General features: G+C 46.2%; 1 protein-coding gene across 1 annotated transcript in view; it reads right to left on the bottom strand.

Annotated features, from left to right (window-relative positions):
* camta1a (calmodulin binding transcription activator 1a) overlaps window positions 1-22,579 on the bottom strand; it is a gene marked incomplete at both ends in the record, with an annotated part of 432,050 nt that extends 409,471 nt beyond the window's left edge. Inside the window, one exon of the mRNA XM_080734049.1 lies at window positions 22,460-22,579. Within this exon, the coding sequence (XP_080590175.1) occupies window positions 22,460-22,579 (120 nt within the window). The remainder of the gene's footprint in view (window positions 1-22,459) is intronic.
* Window positions 22,580-22,791: the final 212 nt, after the last annotated feature.

The raw sequence follows: 22,791 nt of genomic DNA, 5'->3' as shown, positions 1-22,791 counted from the left end.
GTGTCCCGCAAATAATGCTACAGTAAATTCTCGCGGAAACAGATGGATATTAGTAGCTTAATGACTAGTATAGTAGTACTAAAATGTTGGTCTTTTTTTGTCCAACGTATTTGTATTTAAGTTGATAAAGTTAAAATGAGTATAACTAAATGCATTTGAAATGAAATCAAAATGTTACATTTCAGGATTCCAATTAAATAACCAAAAATAATTCAAGATTCCAATAGCAAAAATAGCAGATAAGCTCAAAGCGCGTCACGCTAGATCGGCTATTTTTGCTTCTTTTGTATGAGATACTAGAATGACAAAGTAGGTGTGGCAATATGCAACGTGGCCCTCTGGAGTGAAGGTGGAAATATAGTGGCCCTCTCCATCATCAAAGTTGCCCCCTAACCCCTGTTCTAGTTGATCATCACAAACAAAAGCATCTAAAGCAGGGGTCTTTAACGTTTTCAGGCCAAGGACCCCTTAGCTGAGAGAGAGATGAAGCAACCTTTTCAGAGATTCCATATAGTTTCATCGTTTGACGGCACAATTCATCAGTGTGTTTTCGGGTATTTTAACCACCTGAACCGTCAAACTTGACCTTTTACTCTGTACTCTTTTTCCCTTCTACACCAAACCTCTTTGCTGAAAATAGCCGATCTACAAGCTCGTATGTTTGGCCACAGTTCCCAAAATATGGACACTAGGGTTCAAGTTGTTAATATAAAAAGGATTGGAAGATTTGGAGGACCCCCTGTGGTAACTCCGAGGACCCCCTTGGGGTCCCGGACCCCCTGTCGAAGACCCCTGATCTAAAGCAGCGGATCCACCGGCTCAAAGCGCAACGTGAAGCGGGGGCGTTTTGAGCTTGTCGATAATAGCTGTAATTTGCTATTTCGTGAGAAAAAAGAAAGAAAGAAAGAAAGAAAGGAGGAAAAAATAAAACGATCACGCGCTATGCGGAAAGGCAGCAGTGACGCATGGTGCCCGCCCTCCTCCTGCATATTCCATGTATATAAATATGCATATGGTCGTTGTCGGGTGGAAACCTTGTATGTCCAAAATAGTTAGTTTTGCATTTATCATTTTAAAAAATGACTTAAACTAGTGAAAACAGCCGATCTACAAGCACACAACGCCTCGCACCGCGAGGCGTTGTGTGCTTGCAGATCTGCTGTTTTCACCACTTTTGTGCGACGGCCTTGTGTGATGAAGCAGGGCTTCACTTTGCCAAAGAACGTACACATTTGAAACTTGGAGATACGAGGTTTCCACCGATGACGACGATGTATATCTGGTAGTGTAGGTAATGTTCTGCTCTGCAGGGGGCCTGTATCAAAAGTGGGACAGATCCAGTTGCTTTAGTGCGGCAGCGAGGCAGGCAGGCAGGCAGGCAGGCAGCCATAACGGATGGCGCCGTGGCGGCCGGGGCGTGGGCGTAGGCGGGACCCCGACTTCTACTACTTATCCCTCTAAGGCCCGCATTAAGAAATACTTGAAATAAAAAATTGAAAAAAATCAGATGGTGTTGTAGGAGTCCTATTAAGAGGAAAATGTAATGTTTTTAAAAAAAAAATGTTTTTGTAAGATTTTATAGCCATAAATCAAAAATCATAAATCATGCTCTAATTTACATATGGGGGATATCTTTCACAATAATAACATATGTACATGTTCTAGACATTCTAATGATCACCAAAAAAAATAGTACAGGCATTTTACTTATGTTTTTGTGAGGTATAGCTTCCATGAAAAAGTGAGATGTTGTTCGTCAAAACTCTGGAATTTCAGCAGGTGTGGCGGGTGTGAATGTCAGCCCCTGTGGGGGGTATTTATATGCAAATATTGTGGCCAATGGCATTGTAATACTAAACAATAGAATCCAATGGTGGTGTTTAGGTGGTAGGGGGAGCTAAAATAAAATGATTTAAACCTTTTTTTGGATAAAATACAAACGTTGTAATATTACAACCGTGGGCCTTAGAGGGTTATACAGTATAGCCGATACGTTTCCAGGATGATGAATCCGCTCTGTGCCTGTATAGCTTCCTCATCATCATCATCATCTTCACCGTCAACCCACAGTGGTTGTGACCATCAGGTCGCAGTTACTATCAAAACTCCACCGGCTGTCAGTCTGTCAGTCAGTCAGTCAGTCTGTCTGTCTGTCCATCACGTCACACTTTCCCCCTACTCATATCTCCGCCACCGTTGCCCCTATCCATGCCAAACTTTGCACACACACTCCTTGGCTGACAAATCACAACCTCCACCCCTCATTTCTCACATGGCCCTCTTCTAGCGCCACCATGAGGCCGATTCTTGCAAAACACATTTTTGGACACTGCTCCTAAAAATTTTGCCCTAAAATCACGGTACACAGTATGTCTAGAGTCATGTCATCAACATGGATCTGTGCCATTTAACGCCACCATCAGGCCCATTTTTTCCAAACACATTTTTGGACACTGCTCCTACAGATAATTACATCCGACCTGACGGTCGCTTATTTCCTGATTAGGGAGTCTTACTGGTGTAAAGCAGTGGTTCTCAACCTGTGGGTCGGGACCCCCAGGGGGGTCCCCAAGTTATTTTGGGGGGTCCCCAGATGATTGGCTTAATGTGAAACATTGTTTTCTCACTCAACAGTAAACCAACCAACACAAAGTTGCCGCCAACAGCCGCATGCTGAAACAATGCCCAAATTTGGAGATGACATCAATGATACGTCTGGGTTCTCCACCATTACTTCTGAGACTCCTACATTCAATCCCTCATATACTGTGCACACCCCATAACCCATAACTGCACATAATTCAGAGCACGTATATGTTCGAACGGGAAAGGACTAGTTTCTCGAATTCTACTAACCCTCCAGGGACGTGCAGAGAATGTTAGAGAGGCAAGGGATGACATTCTGAAAAGGGCCTTTTGGTGAAAATATCGAAAATAGCTGACCTCCAAGCAGCGACGCGTTGTGAGCTTGGAGGTCGGCTATTTTCGGTACTTGATACCACACTGAACTAAACATAATCATTTTCTTTCACCATAGTAAAAACTGCATTCATGGTCTGGAGAGGGCACTTTTTTTACAGACAGATAAAAGGGCAGGGGCTAAAGCCCCCTTTGATGTCTATGTGGGCACGTGCCTGCGGTCCTCTCAAGTACAGACACACATGCATGCACATACACACGCACGCACGCGCGCGCACACACACACACAATCAAATCAAACCCGTCGCCATAACAGCGAGTCATAGAGTCCTCATCCTGAGCGACAGATTAAGTATTTCTCGTTTCTTCTGGCTTCACAATAAAGCAGCGGGGGGTGGGCCTACAGAGACGGCTCAGTGCGACAGCGCGATAACGCAACCTGGGCAACAAGTGGCAAATTAAATTAAGGCGAAGTGCCGATAATGCACAGCTTCTGACAGGCCCTCTTATATGTACATCCAACGACCGCCCTCTACAGCAAACCCCCACTCCAAAAACAACCCCCTCAAATCCCGCTGTCAGATTGAAGTGACGATAATGTGTGTGCAGGGGCGTCAATTGGGTATGGCAGGGGTATGCAGCTGCCATACCCTGGGTCCAGGTGGGAGAATACAAGTTACTTTAAAATATTAATCCATGAATGTCTCTTTGTCTGTGCTGGTTATGTTGTTAAATTACATTAAAATAACTACAAATGCAAAATTTAACAAGGTATTATAATTATATTCTCCACACTTGTATTCTCCCCATCTTGACAGAATAGTATATTCCCAGGTTCCGCAGGTCAGCTGCACAGGTGCAATGCATTATTGTTAATTGTGGCACGTTTACTAACATGCCAAGTTTAGCTGCACTTGAACAACTGTTCCAGACTGCCATATCCAGCCCAAGAAACCATAGACATTTTGGGGGAAAAAAATAGAATGCACTTCTTAAAATAAATGTATCATGCCTGTTGCTAAGGTATGGCAACATGACTGGTGTCTTGACACCAGTCATGTTGCCATACCTTAGCTTTTACTGAACTGACGCCACTGTGTGTGATGGGGGGGAGGGAGGGTCGCAATGAAAGGCAAAAGAACAAGGGCTTAACTGTTGCCGAATGGCTCAGAAATCGCAAAACGAACGACAAGCGCGGGGGAAACTAATTACGGCGGGGTATAAAAGGAAAAGCGCGGCTGCTGAACTGAACTGGACACTCCCAGCCGCCGGCGGATAATGCATTGCACGCAGGCTAGGGCTAATAACAACATAACGGCGCCCATTAAAGCCATTTTGCGGCGCGGAGAATCACTGCCTTAATCTACTATGCAGGGATAAGTATCACACAACAAATCAAGTGAATGGCTCGGATCTATCACACCTGCACTGCCGCCGCGGCACGGCGGAGTAGCGGCGCCGCTCCTCCCCCCCCCCCCCCCCCCCCCCTATCTGTGTCTCGGTAATGTCTCTTATCAATGTCACGGTAATGAGTCCTCTGACATGCGTTGCGCTCGTTAATTCCGGGGAAAAAGAAAGTTCTTTACATTCATGAGTCCATGTTGGAGGGAATACATTATCGGGAAGACTAACAAGACAGGTAAAAAGAGGACAGCAGTCTATTTTCTCCTGCCTATTGCGACAGCAAAACATTCAGTGACGATCACTCTCTCCGATGGCGGAAAGGGTTAGGAGTTAGAACCATGGTAACCCAGCTTCGATATAAATACCACAAACAGATTGGTTTCAACTCCTCCACACAGCCCAGGTACAGTAGCTACACTCAAAAGGGAGGGAAGCACGCGGCACGTGTCGCTAAAGAAAGAAGGAAAACAATTATGAATAAACATATCGTCGCTGTCGGGTGGAAACCTTGTATGTCGAGTTCATTTTATCATTTTAAATATGATTTAAACTAGTGAAAACAGCCGATCTACAAGCACACAGTAGATCAGCTGTTTTCACTACTTTTGTGCGACGGCCCTTGTATGATGAAGCAGGGCTTTACTTTGCGAAAGAACGTACACATTTGAAACTTGGAGATAAGAGGTTTGCGCCCGACAACGACGATAACAAAGGATCCTTTGAGAGGAATAAGAAGAAAAAAGGTCTGGTGTAGTATAGTGATGGCAAGGGCCAGCCAATTGGCCTGCTGTTAAAAAGACCAAAAAACAAAACAAAAAAGAATAGGAACATTTTAGATAACTATTTTTTGTTGTCATCTCCTGTATCTTTTAATCACTTAAAGGGATATTTCACAAAACGTCACAAAACGTTTGGTAATTGTATCGTCTAATCAGGCTTTTATGAACACCCTGAACAATTTGCTATATTCAATATTTAGATATTTGATGTAAATGTTATCAGGCCCTCCTCCTCAGACGCCTCCCCATACACACCCATTGACGAAAATAAACAACCCACGAGCCCACAGCGTGTGATGCGTCGTGAGCTTGGCAGATGGGACTATTTTTGGTCAAAATGTCTGCCTATTTTCATTGAATGATTGCCTACTTTGACGTGCTGCCCCGAATAGGGACACTGGAGTTCATGGTGGTTAATGTCACCGTTGATTTGGAGGGGAGGGACGGAGTGAAAGCATGTGTGGTGTCAGCTCCTCTCGGTAGACAAGGGCGTCACAAGGGTGGGGAAAGTGGGACTGAGTTACTAGGGCCCAAGGTGGAGGGGCCTGGAATTATTTTGTCCTTTACCTATTGAAAAATAGCAGATATACAGGCTCAGTGCAGCACCGAGTGCCGCTCTGAATCTGCTATTTTTGAAAAGTTGTGAAAATGTTGGCAAAGTGAACATTTGTCAATTTTGCTCCAGAGGGGCTCCCTGAAACTAAATATTTTAAGATGGCGGTCCGTGGCCAAATACATATCATTTTGGGGGTCCTTCACATGAAAAAGTTTGAGCACCACTGATATAGAAACATAGGTTTTTAAAAAAACCTGCGAAGGATTTGAAACATTCAAAGGCTTGCACAAAATAATGTTCACAAGCTTGTATCTGCTATTTTTCAATAGTTAAAGCACAAAATAATTGAAGTGAATCCTTGTACCCGGGGCCCAGAATTTGTTGCAACACCCCTGTCACATCTGGTGACAACTACCCAGTAAAATCCTTAGCGTTCCTTTAGGATAGACTGTGCATTTATGTAGTATTTACAGTAGATAGCCTACCACTACTGACGCAGGGGGTAAAAAAACACACCAAAAAAAGACACTATACACGAGATCTGCAACCCATGCACTTTCGGGCTCACCACTTAATACCCCACCGCCGTTAAACAGGAAAATTAATCAACGCTCCTGTCTCCTCGGTGCACACAAAAAAAAGAAAAAAAAGGCAAATTCCTCGTGAACAAATCAAACTCAAAACTGCAGCGCTTTGCCACTAGAAACGTGTGATATTGGCTGATGAAATTATCTCGCGGGATGAAATTATCTCACAAAACACCCTTTAATGATTCAAGAGCTGCCAAAAGATGTCGTCTAGTGCGACGGAGCGGCGGGCGGGGGGAGGGGGATTGGGGGGGGAGAAAAAAAAGAGCCTATAGCAGCGCAAATTTAACCTATTTAGAACGGTACCCATTATTGCATATCATTGTTTTATGCTTTAACTATTGAAAAATAGCAGATCTACAAGCTCGCAGCGCGGCACTGAGTGCTGCACTGCGAGCTTGTAAATCTGCAATTTTTTAAAAATCTTGAAAATTTGAATTTTGACCCGATTCTGTAAGTGTCTTTTGAATCCTTCTAAGGTTTTTTGAAAACCTATGTTTCTATGTCAGCGATCTGGCTAGCCATCATCACTTAAATGGAGCTCAGTTAGTCTGTTCTTGAGAGACTGCTATGTCAGTGGTTCTCAAACTTTTTCATGTGAAGGACCACCAAAATGATATTTATTTGACCACGGACCCCCATTTCAAAATATTTAGTTCCAGGGACCCCAAAAGCAAAATTTGAGTTACAAGAATTTTCAAAAATACATATATTCAAAGATTTGCACACATTTTCACAACTTTTTTCAAAAATAGCAGATCTACAAGCTCGCAGCGCGGCACTCGGTGCCGCGCTGTGAGCTTGTATATCTGCTATTTCTCAACAGCTAAAGCATTCAATAATCCTCGGCCTAGATGGCTTAAGGAACGCACATCTGAAGGTCATGTGACCGTCGGAAGGCGACACATCGCGGCGTCCACAGAGTGCATCCACTAACAGCGTCCACTCCATTACGGCATTAAGCGGCTAACGTTTTGACATTTGTCTTCATTATTATCAATGAACAGGGGCGATTGAGCCACCAGCATGCCCCATTACCCGCCTTCATTGCACGGTCGCACGGCTGAAATCACGCATTAGGACGGATCCAACATGAAATGACAACCATAGGAGGGTGGAGGAGGAAGGCGGAGGCCTGATTATTTAGGGAGGCAAAAGGGTGGAGGGGAATGGGTTGTGGACTGGGTGTAGTCGGGGTGGGTGTAGGCTAGTCGTATCTGCTATTAACCCGGCGTCTTTCGACCTTTTTCATAGCAAGGTCCTTTATCTGTTCGGGCGTTTGAGACGCGGAGCACCGTTTGATGAGATCTATAGTCTCTCAGACGTAAAACTAACTGATATTGTGTTATCCTTAGCCGTGTTGATTTCGTCGACTAAAACTATGGCGAAAAATGTTTGTCGACTGCGTTTTTTTATTGACAAAAACTAGATAAAAAACTAAGCTGTGATGACTAAAACTAAGACTAAATATATTGACAATTTCGTCAACAAAATAAAAACTACACTAAAACATTAGGGATGGACTAGTGGAGAAGAGAGTCATTTTATGTTTGGTTGCTCTCTGGTGTTGAATGAATCAGTCATTGCGATGCCATCAAGGCCTGTCAAAATAATTTCAGTTGACTAAATCAACTGTAGATTTAGTCAAAATCGTATGATATTTAGTTGACTAAAATTAGACTAAAACTGATACTTTTCAGGTGACTAAATTATGACTAAAACTAAATTATATTTTATTCAAAAGACTATGACTAAAACTAAATCAAAATTTGCTGTAAAAACAACTGATCCTTAGATAGGATTTTGTCCACAATTCCATGCTGTAATGACGTGGTGCCATAGGACTGATAGCAAGTCAATCAAAATGACAATTCTCATACATTCTGTAATGGTGTAGACCAGGGGTCTTCAACAGAGGGTCCGGGACCCCTATAGGGGGTCCCCAGAGTTACTACAGGGGGTCCTCCGAATCTTTGAGTGACAGAATCTTTTTTCTCCTTTTTTATATTAACCACTTGAACCCTAGCGTCCATATTCTGAGAACTTTAGCCAAAAACAGCTTGTAGATCGGCTATTTTTAGCTTTGGTGTAGAGGGGGAAAAAAAGAGTACAGAGTGAAAGGTCAAGTTTATTAAGTATTGACCGTTCAATCCCTGGACTGCCGTCGCGGCACCCCAGGGTGCCCCGTCACCCACTTTGAAAACCCCTGGTATAGATCACTTATTTGGGCCGAAAGCTTGTCCTCAGAATAGGGATGCTACAAGGGTTCATGTGGTTAAGGACTCTATAGGGCTAGAGTGTATAGCAATAGTGACGCGGAAGCGGCACACCTTGAGACGAGAAGAAGCTCATTTCAATGGGTATAATTAGCCCGTGGGTAATGGAATAAAGTCAGTGGCTGCTCCCGCCTTCACTTAAGAGAAATCGATCCGTATTTGAGGGGAGTTTATTAAAGCTAAGGAATAATGGGAGAGAGGGAGGGAGAAAGAGAGGAGGTGGGAGGGGGGAGGGGGGAGGGAGGAGGGGGGAGCCAGGGGTGTCACACCAAATTCTGGGCCCTGGGTACAAGGATTCACAGCGGGCCCCCCATGAATGTTCTTACAGGGGGAGGAGGGGGTTTAACCCATTTAGACTGGGAACGCATTATTCCGCGTTATTTTGTGCTTTAACTATTGAAAAATAGCAGATATACAAGCTCACAGCGAGCTTGTAGATCTGCTATTTTTGAAACATTGTGAGAATTTGTGCAAGTCTTTCAATATTTCAAATCCTTCTAAGGTGGTGCTCAAACCTTTTCATGTGAAGGACCCCCAAAATGGTATGTATTTGGCCACGGACACCCATCTCACAATATTTAGTTCCAGGGAACCCCTATGAATCAAAATTTGAGTTACAAAAGTTTGCTTAAAAAAACACATATTATATTCAAAGATTTGCCCACATTTTCACAACTTTTCAAAAATAGCAGGACTACAAGCTCGCAGCGCGGAACTCGGTGCCACGCTGTGAGCTTGTATATCTGCTATTTTTCAATAGCTAAAGTATAAAATAATTCCAGGCCCCTCCACCTCCTTGGGCCCTAGTGACTCAGTCCCACTTTCCCCCCCAAGTACTTGTGACGCCCCTGGTGGGGAGGGAGCAGGGGGGGAGAGGGGGGGTTGAAGACCTCAGCCTACATTAACAGTTAATCAGGAGGAGGCGTTGGAAGTTCGACTTTAGAAGACTGGAAGCAGATTGTGAGATCAGTCGGAGCAAATCTCTGTTCTCTCTCTCTCTCTCTCTCTCTCTCTCTCTCTCTCTCTCTCTCTCTCTCTCTCTCTCTCTCTCTCTCTCTCTCTGTGTGTGTGCTGTTTCACGGTGAGAAGCCAGGGGATGCTATAGAGCTATATGCTCTACAACCTCTACAACGCCTCACTAAAGACCCAGCAGCGTCTGAAGTCCGGCTGACATTCGCTCCGTGAGGGGAATGATGATACTGCGGCGGGGTTCTTCTTAACCGCGCTATACCTGGAGAGACACGATTAACCGTCCGGTTCGCCCGGACGTCCTCATTAGAGGCGCTACTCGGCTCGATCCCCTCTGGAGGGTTTCGGCCGCCGCGGCCAAACGCGCTAACATAACTACAACACGGGCCGAGACGAAGAGGTGGTGTGGTGAGGAGAAGATAATCACGGACAGAGATCTCTCTCTCGCAGGAGCACCCGAATGCATGCTGCGTGGTGGGGTGGGGGTGGGGGTCAGGGGTGTCACAAGGGGGGCGGGGAAAGTGGGACTGAGTTACTAGGGCCCAAGGTGGAGGGGCCTGGAATTATTTTATACTTTAGCTATTGAAAAATTGCAGATCTACAAGCTCGCCGCGCGGCACTCTTGTGGATCTGATATTTTTGAAAAGTCGTGAAAATGTGTGCAAATCTGAATATATGTATTTTTTTAAGCGAACATTTCTAACTCAAATTGTGCTTCTGGGGGGTCCCTGGAACTAAATATTTTGAGATGGGGGTCCGTGGCCAAATATATATAATATTGTGGGTCCTTCAAATGAACATATTTGAGCACCACCGACATAGAAACATAGGTTTTTCAAAAAAAAAACTCAGAAGGACTTGAAATATTCAGACAAATTCTTGCACAAATTCTCAATTTTTTCCAAAAATAGCAGATCTACAAGCTCGCAGCGCGGCACTCGGTGCCGCGCTGTGAGCTTGTATATCTGCTATTTTTCAACAGTTAAAGCACAAAAATGTGAGTGAAATCCTTGTATACCCAGGGCCCAGAATTTGGTGAGACACACCTGGTTGTGGGGGTGATGTACGTGTGTGTGTGTGTGTGTGTGTGTGTGTGTGTGTGTGTGTGTGTGTGTGTGTGTGTGTGTGTGTGTGTGTGTGTGTGTGTGTGTGTGTGTGTGTGTGTGTCTGTGGAGGGGGGGGGGGGGGGGTGGTGGGGGGGGGGAGGCTCGCTCATTTACCCAGCCGTCTGGCCGACTCACCTGGAGTGATGGGGGAAGAGAACGTCAGGGAAAGGCAGGCTGCTATTTCACGGCCTGTTAAGCGCTAATGCCGCAACACGCCCCCGCGCGCCAATTTTTAGGGAACGGGGAGGCATTACCGCCGCCGTCCCCGACTCCAATGTTCTGTCCGTCTGCTGGACGGCGGAGGAGGACTCGGATGGGAGGGGGGGAGGGGGGGGGGGGGTGGAGGTGAAAGGGGATGACATTATGGAGGAGGAGGAGACGAAGGAGATGCGAAGAAGAGAGAGAGTGTGTGGGGGTTTCAGAAAGAACGAGACAGTGGGAGAGGAATTACCAGACTGAGAAAGGAGAGGGAAACAGAAAGACATGAAAAGAGAGAGAGGGAGAGAGAGAGGGGACAGATAGCGCTGGCTCAGCAGCAAGGAGCCGACGGGACAGCAGTGGCACTACGCTAGCTGACATCCACTCCCGCCATGCTAGGCTGCCTCTCGCGGGCCCCCGAAGGCCCCGCAGTCCATGCCCTCGCTGCCTTCCCCCCGTCGCGCGGGAACCACTGAGCATCACTCGCTCCCCCAGCCACCCGCAACAACCTGTCCCCTCTGTCCCTCTATAAGCCGGGGCCGCTTCACGAGGGGCGGGAGACGCTAGTAATGCCAAAGCGCACCGTCGGGACCAGGGGTGTAGTTGTTTCGATTTAAAAATGAAGCAAACGCGAAACTGAAAGTTCCTATGATTGGCCGCTTAGTTGCGCTGTTCTGGCGCCAGAAGCAACATGTTCTCCATAGGATTCCATTCATTTCCCCGGAACTTTAACATTTGATTTTCTTACCTTAATACACATTGTCATAAATACTTTATGGTTCCTGTCGCTTGTTTAAAGCCTCGTTTCAATCACCATGATGTGCGTTTTGTGAAAATACGGTCCAATTTATGTTATATTTGATGTTATAGCAGGGTATGCTGTAGGAGGGGCTTGTGATCATAGGCTTGTGATGATTCTTCTTCGTGTGCTTTATTTTCAGCAAGCTCAAGACAATGTCCCATGTATCTCTGCGGTTGCACGTGACCGTTGGCAGCCATAGCCTTCCTCTGGTACCATTAAAACAATGATGGCGTCACCCATACAACAGCCAAAAAAGCTTAATTTTCGCTGCATAGAAACCAATGGCTTCCCACTGTCCATATTTTTTTACAGTCTATGGTCGGGACAGCCCGCAGTGACGACAGCCTTTGAAACACCAAGAAGGAATCTCCCAATCAACGGTGATGAGGTTATAGCTTAGCATTTTGTGGAAAAAGAACTCACACTGTCCATATTTTTTTTACAGTCTATGGTCGGGACAGCCCGCGGTGACGACAGCCTCTGAAACAACAAGAAGGAATCTCCCAATCAACGGCGATGAGGTTATAGCTTAGCATTTTGTGGAAAAAGAACTCACGTATGTTGCTCCCCCCCCCATATGACAACACCAGATCAAGAGAACCAGTCCGCTCAGAGAGTGGGTGGGTCTATGCATATGGGCTGGAGCCAGGCAAGTATCAAAATATATTTCAAGAGCCAAAAGTAGAAAGTACCCATTGAGCAGAATTTCACAAGTTTTCAAAGGGAGCGTGTCGCTGTTACTACATGTCATCTTTTCGACACCCGACTCTAACCCTCACCCTAACCTTAACCTCCGTGGAGTGAGTCGCTAACCCTCCGGTCGAAATGATGGGCGTTCGCAAAAGCGAGATTTCCCCGTTTTCAAATGTATACAATTTTGAAAATAGCAATGCGTTGCATCAGATTGTGAGCTTGTAGATCGGCCATTTTCAAATGGTCAAAATGTATATAGGGCTGAATGTGGGTAATGACATAATGTATGTTTTGTAATTATAATAAAAATCTACAGAGTAACAAGTAACTCAAGTTTCCAAATAACTGTAGTGGAGTAAAACTATAGCATTTGTCTCTGAGATGTAGTGTAGTAGGCCTAGAAATAAAAGTTACGAAAATTGGAAATACTCCAGTCAAGTAAAAGTGCCTCAAAATTGTACTTAAGTACAGCATAAATATACTTAGTTACTTTACCCAACTGTAGCTTAGGCTTTTGTTTCAGACTGCTGCGGGCAAAACCCATTTGTTTCTCAAATCTGATCTTCAGGACTTGACCGTCCACACTGTTACGTGCGCGTGACCACATGGGATTAGTGTATTCAGTCATTGTCGGCCTGTATCTGCTTTGGTTGCTGATAACAACGTGAAAGGCATAGGCGTGAGTAATGCTTAACTTATACCAGCCCGATCTATTAGCTCGCAGTACGTCGTCGCAGGGCAAAACAGCGTGAGCTTGTGTATCGTCACTGTCGGGCAGAAACCTTGTATCTCCAAGTTCCAAATGTGTACATTTCTTCGCAAAGTAAAAGCACAGGCCATCGCACAAAAGTAGTGAAAACAGCCGATCTACAAGCACACAACCGAGTGTCCCACCAAGACACAGCAACCAATGGGTGTGAAGAGGGGCGGGACAACGGGCGGGACTTGACAAAGGGTGAATTGTTATTTTGATTGACCTGTTAACAGTCCCTATCGTACAGTACCACATTAATACAGCATGGACTTTGGACAAAATCCTATCTAATGATAACAAAACATTTGAAGTGTTGGGTCCGAGAGGCTTGAATCTCATCAAACGGCAGTCCAGTTGCTCGAAAAAAGTCCTGAATAAATAATGCACCTTGATATCGTCACTGTCGGGCAGAAACCTCGTATCTCCAAGTTTCAAATGTGTGTTTTTTTTTCTTTTTCCGCGAAGTAAAGCCCTGCTTCATCACACAAGGCCGTCGCACAAGAGTAGTGAAAACAGCTGATCTACAAGCTTGTCAGCAGGCTTGTCAGCGGGCCTTTAAAGTAAAACATTTGACTACTTTTTCCACCACAGCTAATCTCCAAGCCTAGAGCCTAAATCGTATAAACCACGAGAAAATTGTCCTCGCGAGAAGTTGGGGACAGTTTTGACCCTGACAAGTCTATAGTAATACAAGCGTACACGCACGCACGCACACACGCACACACACACACATGCGCGCACACGCACACACTGGCGTCCCACTGCGCGCCCAGATGCTGGCAGCAGTCACCTGGGAGCGAGTGACACTCCGTCCTCCTCTCTCTTTCTCTCTCTCTCTCTCTCTCTCTCTCTCTCTCTCGATGCAGCGGGTGCATGTCTCCTATAGGTTGTAGCGCGCTCTAATTTACCAGGGGCTAATTGCTGCGAGCAGCCCAGCCACGTTAAGGTGGGAGACATACACTGAGTCAGGCCTACTGAGCCCCATGGGAACCTCGCAGAGATCACACACCATACCCACCATTACACCAGCACACTGCACGCGCGCACACACGCACGCACGCACGCACGCACGCACGCACGCACGCACGCACGCACGCACGCGCGCACACACACACACACACACACACACACACACACACACACACACACACACACACACACACACACACACACACACACACACACACACACACACACACACACACACACACACACACACACACACAGGCAGGCCTGAAATATGTCCGTTCATTGCTGAGACAGTGCTGTTTTTTTTTTTTTTTTTGCATCCACGTGCGCACGTCTGTGTTTGCCTTTAAGCCATTTGAGACCTGCACGCTCACCGTATCCAACACCCTCCTCCGCCCCTACACGCGCACACACGCGCGCACACACACACACAGAAAGATCTTCCGCCCGTGCTTCTACAGTATATGGTCGTTGTCGGGGTGGGAACCTTGTGTGTCCAAAACCGTTCGTTTTGCATTTATCATTTTAAGAAATGATTTAAACTAGTGAAAACAGCAGATCTACAAGCACACAACGCCTCGCACCGCGAGGCGTTGTGTGCTTGTAGATCTGCTGTTTTCACTACTCTTGTGCGGCGGCCTTGCATGATGAAGCAGGGCTTTACTTTGTGAAAGAACGTACTCTTTTGAAACTTGGAGATACGAGGTTTCCGCCCGCCAACGACGATATGCCATCACGCGCACACGCACGCGCGCACTCACACAGGAGGGGTGGGTGATCCATCACGCCCGGCCGGCGCTTCCAGAGCGGGACGTGGCGAAGCCATCAGTCACGTTTCGCGCGCGGTTACTGTAAACACGTGTGAATGACTTGACCTTTCGCCTGCGCGGCAGCAGGGGACACGGCGGGAACGACACAGAGGGAGGGGAGGGGAGGGGAGGGGGGAGGGTTGAGGAGAGGGGAGGGGCATCCAAAAAAACCCGGGCCACCTCTAACAGTCAACTGTACTGATCATCATAATCAGTGCTTTTCAACTCCTTTCATAACGTTGTCCGTTTTTCTCATTTAAAAAAAAAAGAACTAAACTATAGTGAAAACGGCCGATCTACAAGCACACACATGTATGATACAGTAGGTCACGTGGTCTCTCTGAAAACGGTCTGAAACAGCCTGAAACTCATGTCACATGTGTAATCTGCCCCTCGCCCCCCAACGACAGCTGACCAGTAGAGTAAGTAGTCTAAGTGCAGTCAATTAATTTGATTGGCTTATAATTGTGCATTCCCACAAAGACATCATAAAAATATTAACTCATATTTTAAGATGGCTTTTTAAAGTGACAGTGCCCCTTTAGGTGACAGTACCCCAGCACTCGAGTGTAAATACGAAAGTTTCGCATCAAAATTAACCAGAGCCAAATGTTAAAGTACTCATAATGCCGATCTTCAAGCTCACAGTGTGTGGCATCACGACGCATTGTGAGCTTGTAGATTGTCCATTTTCAAATGGCCCTAAATGTATACAAGGCTGAAGTGGTTAATGTATGTTTTGTGGTAATAATCCATATCGCTTGTGCGCACGTGCGCGTGTACAGTATGTGTGTGTGTGCGTGTGTGTGCGCTAAGGATTTAGCTGCTCACTGTGCCCTTCGCCTCTCCTCTCCTCTAGTCTCCTGCGTACAGTACTGGTACAGTAGAGTATAGCACAGTACAGATCACAGGTTTAATTTTTAGAGAAGTGAGCCACGGGGCTCGGCGCTCCTCACGTCCTTAATGGACAAAACGTTTGCTTTAATACCCAGCGATCCATTACTCAGCGCTCGTGTCAGTGTGTTTGACTTTAGGTGTCAAGGAAATCTAATTTCCGAGCGCCCTCCCGGGGAGGGGATATTGTACCTGTTGGATTTAGCGCCGCTGCGTCATATTAACCTGTCTAGACCGGGTAGTCATTGTCGCGTATCGTTATTTTATGCTTTAACTATTAAAAAATAACAGATCGATCTGCTATTTGAACATTTGAATTTTGACCCGATTTTGACCCGGTTCTATAAGTGTCTTCTAAATCCTTCTAAGGTTTTTTGAAAAACACGTGTTTCTACGTCAGTGGTTCTCAAACTCTTTCATGTGAAGGACCCCAACAATTATATGTATTTGGCCATGGACCCCCATCTCAAAATATTTAGTTCCAGGGACATTTGGACCCGATTTCGACCCGATTCTATAAGTGTCTTATAAATCGTAGTAAGGTTTTATGAAAAACACATGTTTCTACGTGAGTGGTTCTCAAACTCTTTCATGTGAAGGACCCCCAAAATGATATGTATTTGGCCACAGACCCCCCCATCTCAAAATATTTAGTTCCAGGGACCTCCCAGAAGAAAAATTTTAGTTACAAACATTCGCTTTAAAAAATACATATATTCAAAGATTTGCACACATTTTCAAGATTTTCAAAAAAAAAATAGCAGATCTACAAGCTCGCAGTGCGGCACTCGGTGCCGCGCTGCGAGCTTGTATATCTGCTATTTTTCAATAGTTATAGCACTCGATAATTCTAGGCCTGAATGGCTTAATATTATTAAAGGCGGGCCGAGGGAGAAGCTAAACTGCGACGGCACAAAATGGTTCAGCGGGGCGTCCACGCTAGACGTGCGGCTGAGTTATCGGAACGCTGCGGGGCCGGGCGACAAAACTGTGTAGCCGACGCGGAGGAGAGAGAGAAAGAGAGGCCGTTTTCTCCGAGTGACAAAATATGCCAAGCACAAACGGAGCCGAGCTCCTGTCGGGAGAGAACGTCTGAGCTTTGTCTTTGTCACACCGGGTGACATCGACTCGCAACGGCGCTTCCCAGACGCTCGTGCTGCTTTGAGAGTGAGCGTGCGCACGTGTGTGTGCACGCGTGTGTGTGTGTGTGTGTGTGTGTGTGTGTAACCACCTGCCCACTATACCAAGACATCAGAGACACATACTTCCCACAGATCACACACACCCGAAGTGAGTTTGAAAACATGACCAATGATGAAAAACTCCCAGACCTACTGGGAGAAATGCAACAATGCGCGAACACAGCAGCACGATTTGTGAACTGTTGCGACAAAAGAAGGCTAGAAACACAACCACCCTAAGGACTACAAACCATGGATTGACATCTAGACCTACTGCACATACAGTATGAAACAGAGCTGCTACCTTATGCATTTTGAGAAAGAATAATGTTGCTATTTGTTCCAAAAGCTTTATACCCTGTATATATAAAATGTGACATAGCTCTGTTTACACAATGCTGTACCCCCTCCAACTGTATATATATTATGTTCCCCATTTTCAACTGTTATTACTTTATTTGTGACACTTGCTGTAACTTATGTTTTCTCATGCCAATAAAGCTCCTTTGATTTGAATTGAAATTGCGTGTGTGTGTGTGTGTGTGTGTGTGTGTGTGTGTGTGTGTGTGTGTGTGTGTGTGTGTGTGTGTGTGTGTGTGTGTGTGTGTGTGTGTGTGTGTGTGTGTGTGTGTGTGTGTGTGCGTGCGTGTGTGTGTGTGTGTAGGAGGTGCTGATGCCAGAGATAGGCTGTGTCTTTGACCTGTACATGGACCAAGCTTTCCAGGATGTGAAATACCAACCACTACTTGAGACCATCACCAGCCTAGCATATAAGCTTGTAGATATAGTGTACTGATATTTGGAAGCCTTGGACATGTACGGTTGTGCTCTGTAAATCTGGTTTATCGGATAAATTCACAAACTGACAACTGAATGAAATAAATAAATCATACAAGAACAAAGTAAATAGCTCAAAAGTAACATTTGTTGAGTTTTTTCCCCCCAATTTCAATGCTAAATGCCACTTTCAAGGCCACTTTCACTTTCAATTGTTCAACTATTAATTACACCTGAAAACATCTGTAATCAACTGCAATCAATTAATCAAGGGCTTATATAGTTGCATCAGATGTGCAATCTGGCTTGACTAGAAGTTTGTGGACTTGTTTACAGTGATTAGAGCAGTTAGAAACATGGCTAAGTTTAAGGAATGGTCAGAAAAGTTCAGAGAAGAGACTATTGCTTTGTAAAAAAAGGAAAATGATATAAAACAATTGCAAACACTGAATGTTCCAAAAAGTACAGTTTTGAGCATAGTTGACAAGTTCTAAGTCAAAGGAACAGTGGTTACACTAATGAACACATTTGTCAGAGGAGGTTGAATGATTTCAAGCACAACTGTACTGTACATAAATGCACCACGAGAGGCCTGCGGATTGCTGGCTTGACGAAGACAAGAGCCAAACAAGTAGCAACACAACTGCTCTGTCTCAGCTATTATTGGCAGCTTAGCAGTGTGGAGAAGGAAGTGCTATTGTATGTGTACCCATATAGTGCTCAGTATCGATTAACCCTAATATATTTGTTACCCTGTTCATGAAATGTAATTTGTGGAACCAAATAAAGTATTTAAAATGTGTGTGTGTGTTAGTGATGCGCGGTGCGGCCCGCGACCGCGGTCCCCCGCGGTCAGCCCGCGGGCCGGGTTGAGCTGGGCCAAGAAATGTACACTTTATTGGCGGGGCGGGTTGAGGCGGTCTCGTTCGGTCTATAATGCGCACCAAGTGTCCTTCTATGCTCGTCAGCCAAACTGGTCCGTGTCATGTAATTCTAATTAAGTCCATTACTTCCTGTAAGTAGACTTGAAAATAAAACCGTTGCCTAATCATATTATGGGAGTTTAACTATCTTATTTTGAAATCCACCGACCACCGCTTGGGAGGAAGTGCTTCTGCTTTGTTAGTTTTTGGCTACTTGACACAGCCTATCTTCAGCTTAATGTAAACAGAAAACAGAACAACTCACGTGTGGACCAGTTTGGATTGTACAAGCTTTTGACTAAACTAAAGTTCATATTATGATATGAAAACAATGCTCCTTTGACTTAAACAACGTACACCCTTTGAAAGTTTGATAAACTTTGCACCTCCGCAGCAGATATAGGTAAGGAGCTGGTTAATTACCTTTTGCAGGTTGGATGCTGTCGTGCTGCGGTGAGAGCATAGATTGTAGGAAATAATATTTTCTCAACAAATTATGTTGAGAGGCGTAGAGCTGTTGCTTTGGTGTCTCGGCGCGGTGCGCCAGTGACTAATAGGCTTGTGACTCGATCCTCATCTCTCTGTGATACAGTAGTTGTGTTGCGTGTGTATAGTCATACTCATACAGGAGTGTTATCAATTAAAACCAGTAAGACTCCCTAATCGGGAGATAAGCGACCGTAGGTCACTTATCTCCACAAATAGGGCAAAAATGTGTTTTTCCAAAAACTTCCTGATCCATGTTGATGACATGAGTGTAGACATACTGTGTAGTGATTTTCGTGATTTTAGGGCAAAAACTGTAGGAGCAGTGGCCAAAAATGTGTTTTAAAAATCGGCCTGTAGGTGGCGCTATGTAGGGCCATGTGAGAAATGAGGGGTGTGGTGTCCGCGTTGCCTTGGCGGACGAATAGGTACCGGCCCCGGCTCTCCCGGACGCTCCTAGCCCGAGTTACGGCATTTTATGTGAGCTGCAGTGGCAGGGTGTCCTCCACTGGGGGCGCCACCACTTTTGCATCCGTTCTGGAGCACCAGGAGTGGGTGGTCCCCGGGAATTCCCCGTGAGCAGCCCCGTTGGGGTGGTCATTTGGTAATTTTTGCACATGTGCTCATTTTTTACACTTGGGGGTCCCCGAGGGAGCTGGGGGTCCCTGGAGCTCTGGGGGTCCTTGGAGGTTGTAGTTTGGCAGGTAAGGAGTGTGTGTGCAAAAGGGGGCATGGATCGGGGCAACGGTTGCGGAGATATGAGCAGGGCAAAAGTGTGACGTGTGACGTGAGTCACGGAGGGAACTTTTTTTACACCAGGGGGTCCCCCAGGGACTTGGGGGTCCCTGGAGCTCCGGGGGTCCTTGGAGGTTGTAGTTTGGCAGGCAAGGAGTGTGTGTGCAAAAGCTGGCATGGATCGGGGCAACGGTTGCCGAGATATGAGCAGGGCAAAACGTGTGTGACGGACGGACGGACAGACGGACACCTGGTGGAGCTTTCTGTAGTAAGTGCGACCTACGGTCGCAATAAGCATGCATGTCGTCACTCGTCATGCCGTCATGTAGCTAATTAACGGTTCATTGCTTTTAAATGTTCGAACGATATTTTTGTATGGCTCTCTTGCACTGCACTGTTAGGCTATGTGCTCTAAATCAATGCTCAACGTTTCTCCTTTCTGTTTTTGCACAGCTGCCTTAAAAATCTACATTCAAAGACGTATTTGACATGTATTTAATGACGGCGGGCCGCGGGCTGAGCTGGGCTGTGAAAATTGATGCGTTGTTGCGGGTTGGGCTGGGCTGGGTCAGATAATTAAAATTGCGGGGGCCCGCGGTCCATAAAAACCACTAGCCCGCGTGTGTGTGTGTGTGTGTGTGTGTGTGTGTGTGTGTGTGTGTGTGTGTGTGTGAGCGCGATATTAGGAAAACCTTCGATATTCGACCACGTCGTTGAATACCTCGATATCAATATTACTCACGATATTAGTAAAAGTACACATAGAATAAAGAAATGAAATGCCTTATTTCCATTTTGAAATAACCACACCGTTACAGATGGACTGCTTTTTTGCATGTGCTACGTGCATTCATAGTGTGTCTGTTAATGAATTTGACACATTAGCCTATACACCAATACCTCATTTCAATCCGCCTTCGTCGATATGTATACCTTGCATGTTGATACCTCGATATCAATACATTTTCGATTGTGTGTGTGTGTGTGTGTGTGTGTGTGTGTGTGCGTGCGTGCGTGCGTGCGTGCGTGCGTGCGTGTGTGTTTGTGGACATACACACATACATAACGTGGCCACATTTCTTGGTCCCACATCTCTAGCCAGCTCCTACAGGTCGCCATTTATCTGCTTGCGGCGTATATAGCCTGCAAAACCCCCAAAACTTCAGCAGCATTGGAAAGCAGGATAAGTCAGAGAGTGTGTGTGGCCACGCTGCCCACTCTCATGAGGGGGGGGGGGCGGGGGGGGGGGACGCTGGGGGGGAGATGAGGAGGGGGCCTGCATGTCGATAAATCAGCCCGGGATGCCAGCCGGGCCGAGGCACCGCCAATTTCAGCTCGCGAGGCAAGAGGTGAACCCGGGTGGGCCCCGTGATGTGCCCGGCGCCTTTATGGCGACGCGCACACTACGAGGGGAGACGACACGGAGCAGCTCGCTCGCTCCGCGGCAGCGGCTCCGAGCCGCCGGGAAGATTAATGTAGGCTCTCAGGAGCAGAGGCAACATCCACTGCCTTAATAAGGTACAAACAATCGGTTCCACTCGGCTGCCTTCCCTGGGAAAACTATTGTTGTGCAGCATTGTTTCTCCCGTGCCACTCCAGGGAGACAAGCGAGCCTCCGACTTCAGCAAGTGACTGTCTCCATTACAGCCGGGGGACGGATCACCAGCAGCCCAACCGGCGTTTGTTGGCGTGTCAGGGGCCCGGGCTGGGGGCCCGCCGCCTCCCCGCCCTCCCCCTTCCACACAACACAGCAGAGCACAAAACTCAGTCCATCCACTCACCTCCACTCCCTTTCCCTTCCACTCAGCACAGCACAGCACAGCACAGCACAGTAGGGCATTCACGAATAGCGATTTTTAGTATTCGAATTATTCAACCTCAAAGTATTCGAATAGTCGAATATTCGACAGGACTGGCCAAATATTAAGTAAGCATGAGGCGAACAAAATAGCAAAATAGCAGATCTACATGCTCACAACGCCTCGCGTTGCGAGGCGTTGTGAGCATGTAGATCTGCTATTTTCACAATATTAATCTGCGGAACCGAGTCACATTACATGTAATACCTACAATTCCAAGTGCTTGTCAAGGTGGGGGTCCCCAGTTCAAATATGTTTATTTCAGGGGTCACAGCCTAAAAAGGTTTGAGAACCCCTGGTATAGAGCATTAACAAATTCATCCACCAGGGGCATTGACAACTCATTCTAATAACTTCCTATCTAGCCAAGCTTTATATTATGTCACAGTTTTTTTGAGTTTCAGTGAAATTGGTGAACGACAAAACGAGCACTCTTACCATAATCTCACTGAGTTACCCAAAATGACTGTAACATATATATTTCTAAAGAAAAAAACAATAAAAAAAATAAAAATAAGCGAATATTCGACTTCGGTGAACAACGTCGAATAGTGACTTTGATATTCGAATATTTGGTGAATGCCCTACAGCACAGCACAACAACTCCATCCACTCACCACCTCCACTCCCTTGCACATCCATTACATCCGGGGGGACGGCTCACCAGCCGAACCAGCGTTTGTTGGCGTGTCAGGGGCCCGGGCTTGGGGCCTCCGCTGGCTCCCCCTCCCTTTCCCTTCCACTCAACACAGCACAGCACAACACTCCAGCCCGTCCACTCACCTCCACTCCCTGCACTTTCAGCTTCATGTGATCCTCCCGCGTGGTTTTGCCGTCTTTCCGCTTCTTCCAGCAGTAGCCATCCTTTCTGTACTTCACCTTCTTCCTGTTGTACAATATCATCGACCCATTCTGCGGCCTGCATCCACAGAGAGAGAGAGAGAGAGGGGGAAGAGAAGAGAAGAGAAGAGAAGAGAAGAGAAGAGAAGAGAAGAGAAGAGAAGAGAAGAGAAGAGAAGAGAAGAGAAGAGATCATTCCTTTACGGCGCAGTACAGTAGTGCAGAGGGAGTCATTTTAAATACAAAGAGACGTGACAGCAGTCTCCCGCAGACAG

Source organism: Nannobrachium achirus (genome assembly GCF_963921795.1).
Source record: "Nannobrachium achirus genome assembly, chromosome: 9".
Classification (NCBI taxonomy): Eukaryota; Metazoa; Chordata; class Actinopteri; order Myctophiformes; family Myctophidae; genus Nannobrachium; species Nannobrachium achirus.
Note: the sequence above shows the minus strand (reverse complement) of the source record. Positions and strands in the feature narration are given on the sequence as shown.